This window comes from Cebus imitator, unplaced genomic scaffold, assembly GCF_001604975.1.
Source record: "Cebus imitator isolate Cc_AM_T3 unplaced genomic scaffold, Cebus_imitator-1.0 Scaffold50, whole genome shotgun sequence".
NCBI lineage: Eukaryota > Metazoa > Chordata > Mammalia > Primates > Cebidae > Cebus > Cebus imitator.
The window spans coordinates 5874710-5883509 of record NW_016107365.1 but is presented as its reverse complement, the minus strand read 5'-3'; the positions used below and the strand labels follow the sequence as shown (position 1 = coordinate 5883509).

Genomic DNA, 8800 nt, shown 5'->3' with positions numbered 1-8800 from the left:
ACAAAGGACCCAAACTCATCGTTTTTGATGGCTGCATAATATTCCATGGTGTATATGTGAGGCAGCTTTTTTACACGCTGGTTGTTGAAAGCATGCCTCCATGAAACTAAACCCTCCTTCATTCCATAGTAGGAAGGGAAAATGTACCTCCCAGAGAGGCAAATGTGCTTTCCTAGAGTTAACAAGGAACTTTTTTCAGTAGATGTGGGCTACCTGAGCTACTGCAATAATAAGTGTTACCTCCAACAAGAATCGTGGGCTTTCAGGCATGAACGTGAGGGCCACCACGGAGGAGACACAGGGGAGTGCACAGACGATGACAAACACACGCCAACTGTGAAACTGGTAGGCTGATCCCATGCTGAAGCTCCACCCTGGAAAAGGAAGACAGGGAGAGTGAGGGAGAGATCCTCCCAGACAGCCTCCTGGGAAAGTCACCCAGGGTGCCCGCGCCATGGACTTACTAGTCAAGTCTTACGATCCACAGAGCAGTGAGCTGATCTGGGCATCAGCCATCATGACCAGCTCAACTTTAAGACTCCCAATGACAGAGTTGAGAATAAAGACGCTTAGAACCAAAGGGGTCAAGGTGTAAGTATGGGGGTGCAGGTATGCATGTACCAAACCCCAAAGGCCAACATTAATTTGGGATGCTTTTTCTGAAAGACTACCGTGCTAGTTCTCTTTTGTTTGCTCTTCCAGATTACTCTCCACTCTTTCCCACTCTGCTGTGTGCTAGAGAATGGCCATCTATGGACTGCATCAACTGGCTCCCTTCCCTACTGGCTTGTAGCTAAGTCTCAATAAAGGAAGCAAGGCAAGAGAACAGAGAGTGGAGGAGGGCTGGGCTATTTATTTCCCTTGCTTCTCTTCTCCCTTCCCCCTGAATGGCTGCAAGTCTGGCAGTGCGTGCTCTCATTTCCTGGGCCTTCTCCCACAGCAGACACCGCTCTTGTCAGGGTCTGGCCACCACTCCCTCCTGTTGCTCTTTGAGGCATAGGTGGCTCCAGAGTGCTTTATTATTTCTTATTGCCTTCTCTTAACTCTTCCCACATCTTCGTAGAGAGTCCCTTCATTAAACTCCTTTCCATGGTCACTTTGAGGGTGTCATTGGCTTCCTGCCAGTACCCTGACCAGGACGATTATTAGGAATTGATGGTTGTTGCATGTCTCCTCATACACCTCATGAAAATTTACATTTCTAAATAGAACATTTTACATTTAATATTTAGAAATTTTAGAATATTTTACATTTAATATTTAGAAATTTAGAAATTTCTAAATACATATTTAGAAATTTACATTTCTAAATATAACATTTTAACTTCTATATAAGATTAAGCATATTATATTATAAAATTTTACATTTCTAAATAGAACATTTTAACTTCTATATATTATAAAATTAAGCATAATGGAATGCTTATGTGATAAAATTAAGCACAAACAAATTCTTTTAAGAACTAAAAGAAAGCTAATATTTGAATGAATATAAAATGGTTGAAAGCAAACCATTTTATATTCATTCAAATGAATATAAAATTCATTCAAATGGCTGGTTCTAAATGAGAAATAATGAGGCGTATCAAATCTAAATGAAAACAGAGAGGAGATTTATAAAGGCATAGATGAATCATGTAAGATGAAATTTTAATTTATAGCAATACTGGTATTTATATGCCTTTTTGTGAACAAAAATCAGATAGTAAACACCCTATCTCCAGGAGAGCTGTATAATTACTCTTTACCGGGGAGCCAGGGGAGATTCTGAAGGTGATGTAACTTCCTCAAGGCCAAGAGCTGAAGTTACATATTAGTCTTTCCTGCTAGGATTCGAGGCAGAATCTTACAGCTGCACACAGCTTCATGTGTGTGCATGCCCACTCATTCTTGAATACTGAATTTGTTGATGAATGATGTAAACATCAATGACATGCTATACTAATCTTAGATTAATAGCATCTTTTGGAGAATTTAATATATGAAGATTACATGAATTACCATATTAATTATTTCATAAGCTGTAGGGCGTATGATTGCTATGATGTTTTATGTAGCAGAAGTTTAAAGCTCTCACATATTCAAAATGCAGAAAAAACCCTATGATGGAACAGAGAGAACAGTTTGTTCACTTCACATTTGATCTCAGAGCTTCATATAAAGATCTTTTTTTTTTTTTTGAGATGGAGTCTCACTCTGTCGCCCAGGCTGGAGTGCAATGGCACAGTCTCAGCTCATTGCAACCTCCACCTCCTGGGTTCAAGCAATTCTCTTGCCTCAGCCTCCCCAGTACCAGTAGCGGGGTCTACAGGCATGCACCACCATGCCCAGCTAATTTTTGTATTTTTAGTAGAGATGGGGTTTCACCATGTTGGCCAGACTGGTCTGGAACTCCTGACCTCATGATCCTCCTGCCTCAGCCTCCCAAAGTGCCGGGATTACATGCGTGAGCCACCACACTCAGCCAAGAACTTCTTTTTGAAAGCTCTAAATCTCATTATTTTAAGGTGACTGAAAGAAAAATGAAAGCTTTATGTGGCTGAGTTAAGCAAATGCAATGTTTTAAATTTCAGACCACAGCATATTTTATAATGTACAGGGGGAAACCAGGAAGGCAAGAAAAGGGAAGGTCTCTGGTGCCATTGTTCTTTTTTTTTTTTTTTTGAGATGGAGTCTCATTCTCACTCTATTGCTCAGGCTGGAGTGCAGTGGCATGATCTCGGCTTACTGCTGTAACCTTTGCCTACTGGGTTCAAGTGATTCTGAGAACACAGGTGCCTGCCACCATGCCTGGCTAGTTTTTTTGTATTTTTAGTAGAGACAGGGTTTAACCATGTTGACCAGACTGGTCTCGAACTCCTGATCTCAAGTGATCCACCCACCTCGGCTTCCCAAAGTGCTGGGATTACAGGCATGAGCCACTGTGCCTAGCCTCTGGTGCCCCTGTTCTAATCGATTGTGGAGGAAAAGTTAAATACTAAATTTGAACTCAATTAAACATGGACACAAACAACGGTCATCAAGTCCCAGAACAGGTTGTATGAGCACCCTGAGGCATTCATCCAGCAAAATCCCCTTCCCATTGCAATTTGCTTATATCAATCTGCTTATTATATTAATTTGCTTATTATATTATTTGCCTATTATATCTGGATTGCCATTTATGTGGGATAAAGCTTGCTTCCCCTTAAAGGTATTGTGTGTGTGCCTTTTCTTCTCCTCGTGCATTTCTCACACAAAACATCAATTAGTTCAGAAGGTAAAGTTTTCAAAGGCAAATAGGATGACGTTATTTAACCAAGGAGAAAGTCATTCCAATGGGTAGAGCAGGAAGCTTCTTATGGTAGAATAATATTCCCTCACCCCTAAAGATGTCCTCACCCTAATCTGTGAATATGTTACGTTACATGCAAAGGGGCTTTGCAAGTGTTATTAGGATAAGGGTCTTGAGATAAAGAGATTATCTCGTATTATTATTATTTTTTTTTTTTTTTTTTGGATGGAGTTTCACTCATGTTACCCAGGCTGGAGTGCAATGGCGTGATCTCGGCTCACGGCAACCTCCGCCTCCTGGGTTCAGGCAATTCTCCTGTCTCAGCCTCCTGAGTCGCTGGGATTACAGGCACGCACCACCATGCCCAGCTAATTTTTTGTATTTTTAGTAGAGACGGGGTTTCACCATGTTGACCAGGATGGTCTCGATCTCTTGACCTCGTGATCCACCTGCCTCGGCCTCCCAAAGTGCTGGGATTACAGACTTGAGCCACCGCGCCCGGCCGATTATCTCGTATTATATGGTTAGGCGCCATGTAAGTACAAATGTCCCGAGACGGAAAAGAGGCAGGCCGGGGAGTCAGACTGAGAAAGGGAGACGGGTTGAAGGACGCAGAGGTCAGTTTGGGGGGAGATTTGAAGATGCTTCACTGCTGGCTTTGAAGATGGAGGAGTGGGTGAGAAACTAGGGAATGCACATGGCTGGTGGAAGCTGGAAAAGACAAGGACACATAATCTGCCCTAGGGTCTCCACAAGGAGACACCCATTCACACTTTTGATCTTCAGAACTGTCAGATGATAAATTGGTGTGGTTTAAAGCCGATATGCTCGTAGTGATTTGTTATAGCAGCAGCAGAGACCAATGCCCTTCCTATAGTTACAGCTCTACTGCTGACTTGGGTTATAGAAGTTAGGTTGCAGAACTGTAGCATTCTCTATAAAACTTCAGGCTCCTTGCCTTTTTTAATTTCTACTTTGCCATAACAAGTTTACTTTTTAAAAGGTATATAGACAATAAACAAAGTCAATATTTAATCAGATCTTAACTTCTGTCCTAGGACTGCTCCATTAAGTTCTTAGTCTATGAACACTTTTAGTTCATTTCAGTAATCGTCATCTTCATCAGAGTCTATTACTTTTCTTCTATCGAATTTCACTGTTGTCTTTTCTGTTTGTTGGATTACTTTTTAAAGGATTTCTATTAAACCTTGTTCTGATGCCTTCTTATTTAGCTGTCCATATCTTGCCATCTGTATAAGATAATTCTCTACTGCTTTAGTTTTTTGGGCTTTACAAGTGCTAAGTTACTTCACCTGGCCTGGGCTGACTGACCCAGAACTTGGGCTAAGATGCTGTTTCTCGTCTTTGCTTCCCTGTGCTTTGCTTCCTGTTGGGCCACACTGCCAGGATCTCCTGTTCCTGGTGGGGCCAGTGCTCCTCCGACCCCCACTGTGCTCTCAGCACCGGGAACACAGCGGGTCCTCAAGACCTGTCGGCTGAACTTGGGTCAGAACAACTGAAATCCAGAAAAACTGAATTAGGCCTGGCTGCAACTGCTGGCACCAAAAGCTGAGACTGTGCTTGGTCCAGGCCCGGCAGGAAGAGCCCACTCTGGGCCAGGGGACCCCATATTCCTACTCCCGGGCAGGTCCCTCGCGTGGTGGCCCCCCACCGCCGGCCTCCTGTGTCCCTCACGATGGGGAAAGTGGTGAGGCTGCCTCGGAACCGGACACGAGGTCACCAGGGTAGTGCTGTGCAGGCACCCAGCTTTTGCTCAGACTTCTCCAGAAGCCTCTCCAAGGACGCCAGGCTCCATCTTGACAGCTGGTCTTGGGAACGTTGCTCTTTACTCGTGCTGCTCTGGAATGTCATATCAGCAGGTGGAGAGACTGATTGCAACATGATTCCAGTTGGGCGGTTTTCAGCCTCTCAAGGAATTAAACCATAATCAAAACCCAGAAGAGAACTAACTGATGCAGAGTCTAGCCCTGCTTAGCTTAGAATCATTTCTTCAGAGGTGGAATCTTCCATCCAACAGCTGAAGGTTAGCCTACTTGCTGCTGTTCAACTCCTTCTCTCCCTCATTGCTTTGTGTGTGTGTGTACGCGTATGACACACACATACGAACATGCACATGCTGGCGGTGTCTCTCTCTAAAGGGTGTGTTGGCCACTCATTTCTCTCTCCATTTATTTGTAATATGCTTTTTTTCCTAGTCTTCAAAACCATTTTATACCTTTTTTCATTTCTCTTCAAATCTCCAGCAGCCAACTCCACTCCTAGCACTTGACCTTACTTCCTATTTCTTAGAGGAAATAAACAGAGAGAACTACAGACATTTTGTCCTCTCATCCCTCAATCTGTTCATCCACCTGCCCCTGTTCTGTCTCTCTGTCTTCCCTTTGGTTACAATAGATGAGCCGTCCATGTACCTAGCTAAGGTCACCCTGCTCACGTGGGCAGTGGAGCTCATCTCTCTCTTTCTCTCAAGGACAGAACTCCTCTCCAGCCCTCATCAGCATGGTCTCTCACTTTATGTGATGGGTCACTCCATCAGCACAGCCCTATGTGACATCTGAGAAGGAGGCCCTTCCTCCACTCCCACGGGCTTCTCCAGCTGCACTGCTATCCCTCTGTTCCCCTTTACAGTAATGAATGGTCTGTAGCCAGTCTCCACATTTTTTCCCCAGTATTCTCACCCCAAATAGGCTCTGTCCCCAAATTCCACAGAAATGGTGCTAACCAAGGTCACCAGTCTCGGTCATAGTTAGCGGTTGCTTCTCTGTTTTCATTCTAATCGAACTCTCTATCTAAATCATTCTGTACAGCTGTCCACTCCACTGTTTTTTGTCAAACTTGTTTCCCTTGGCTTCCTCATCACTATGTGCTAGTTTCATTCCCATCTCACTGGCTTTCCTTCAGTTTCCTTAGCTGGCTCCTCTGACTGGCTCCCAAAGGTTGGCACACTCCAAATCTTGGTCGTGATCTCCTCTCTCCACAGGCCCTTTCTAGGTGGACTAATCTATCTCCATGACTCTAAGTGCCACCTGCATGCCACTGTCTCTCAAATACATTCTTTTCTCTTCCAAGAGCTCCAGAAATATACCTCGACCTGCCTACTTACATCTTCACAGAGATGCCCAGTAGGCCATCTCAAAGTTAGCATGTCTAAAACAGAACTTGAGATTTCCTGCCATGCTACCAAGGAAAACTTGTTTCTCTCTCACCCTTCCCTATTTCAGCACTGCCAGACACCAGATACACACGTCAAAAATTGAGACCTCATCCTCATCTTCCTTTTCGCTCACAACCCCCAATGTTCAATCCATCAGCAAATTCCAGCTCTAAAATATTTCTCAAAGCCACTTACTTCTCCCTATCTCCATGGCACTGTGCAGGTGCCAGCCGATGTGCACCTTCCCCTGACTTTCAGCACAGCCTCCTGTTTGGTTTCCCTGTCACTCTTGGACCTCCAGAGTCCACTCTTCCTAGAGCAGCTAGAGTTATCTTTTTAAAATGTCAATAAGGTCAGTTTGTCACTTGAAAGCCTCCCACTGCTCCCAGTACATTTGGAATGAAACTCAAATGTCTTATCATGGCCCCTAAGGCCTATGTAAACTGCTTCCTTTTCATGTATGTGAGCTCATCTTCTGCTGGGCCGCTAACTGGCTTGAGCCAGTCCCATCGACCTGCTTTCAGTTCTCTGAACATAGAGCTTAATCCCATCGTAGGGCTAAGCCTTTTTTCCTGGAAGCCCAGTCATACCTGAGAAAGGATGTTTGTTGCATCTTAGCCTGCCTTTCTGAGTTTTGAGGTGAGAGGGTTTTCAATGTTGTCCCCTAGGAGTCTCTGAATGTGACGTTTTCCTGGTCTGGACAGCTCTACCTGAATATTTGCATGCATGGCTGGCTGCTTCGTACCTTCCAGGACTCAGCTTAAGGCTGTCTCCTCAGAGAGGCCCACACACCAAATCCCACTCTATCATGTAGGCCTGTTTTATTGTCTTGACAGCACTTATCACCATCTAAAGTGGTCCTATTCATGCATTGTTTACATATTTATTATCCATCTCATTCCTACCAAGAGAGCAGGAACCCTGCTTTTCAGACTCATCAAGACCTCCTAAGCAAGTGCTAGTCCATAGGAAGTGTTCTTTTAATGTTTGTTGAATGAACACACACACACATTTGTGGAGACACACGCACACACACACACACACACACACAAACACTATGTGTACACGATCATGGGCAAAATCATGCAGGCTACAATACTACATCCAGATTTTCTTTGGATTATTTTCTTTCTCAATCCACAATAAAAACAAGCTTGATTCACTTTTTCAAATTAAGTTTGTATCTTCATAGAGTAAAACTTTATTTAAGTTCTATGAGCTTGACAAATGCAAAGTCATGTAACCACCATCATTATCAGAGCACAGAACAGTTCCATCACCTCAACACATTCCCTTCTGCTGCCCCTTTAGAGTCACCCTTCCTCCAGCTCTAACCCCTGGAGATTACTGATCTCTTGTGTGACCCTACAGTTTTGTCTTTTCCAGAATATCATATCACATAAATGGAATCATACTGTACATAGCTTTTTGAATCTGGTTTTGTTTTGTTTTGTTTTGTTTTTGTTGTTGTTGTTGAGACAGGGTCTCCTCTGTCACCCAGACTGGAGTACAGTGGTGGATCTCAGCACTGCAGCCTTGGCTTCCCAAGCTCAAGTGATTCTCCTGCCTCGACCTCCCAAATAGCTGGGATCATGGACAAGTGCCACCACGCCTGGCTAGCTTTTTATAGAGACAGAGTTTCACCATGTTGCCCAGACTGGTCTCAAACTCAAGAGCTCAGGTCACTCTTTTGCCTCGGCCTCTCAAAATACTGAGGTTACAGGCATGAGCTACTATGCCCAGCCTTGATTTGGTTCTTATACGTTGCATAATACAGTCGAAATTGATGCAAATTGTTGCACAAACAATTGAAAATTGTTATTTTTCATTGTGATGTAGTACTCCATTGTGTGAATATATCACAGTTAGTTTATCCACTCACCAGCTGAAGGACACTTAGATTGTTTCCAGTTTTGGGTGATTATGAATAAAGCTGCTATATACATTTCATACAGGTTTCTGGGTATTCCCCAATTCTTCTTGGGTAAATATGTCGGAGTGGGATGGTTGAGTCACATAATAAGTTCGTGTTTAGCTTTATAACAGACTGCCAAAATATTCTGCACACTGGCTGTACCATTTTGAATCCCACCAGTTGTGTATGAGAGTTGTAGCCGCTTTACATCTTTCCCTCCACTTGCTAGGTTTCTTTTCTTAAATTTTAGCCCTTCTTATAGATATCTAGTGGTATCTCGTCACAATTTCAATTTTTGTTTCCCTAATGCCTTGTAATATCTTTGTTTTCTTTTTGTTCATTCATTCCTTCTTTAATATGTGCCCGTCATGATGCTGTGCTATGGAGACTGATTCCCTGCTCTGAAGGAGGTTAGAGTCCATTGAAAAAGGCAGAT

The 8800-nt window shown here is 43.5% G+C and overlaps 1 protein-coding gene across 1 annotated transcript in view; it reads right to left on the bottom strand.

The window, feature by feature from the left end:
- Nucleotides 1–8800, bottom strand: part of SV2C (synaptic vesicle glycoprotein 2C) — a 249318-nt gene that overhangs the window by 41833 nt on the left and 198685 nt on the right. The window contains exon 5 of the mRNA XM_037738201.1: nt 241–374. Coding sequence (XP_037594129.1) covers nt 241–374 — 134 coding nt within the window. The remainder of the gene's footprint in view (nt 1–240; nt 375–8800) is intronic.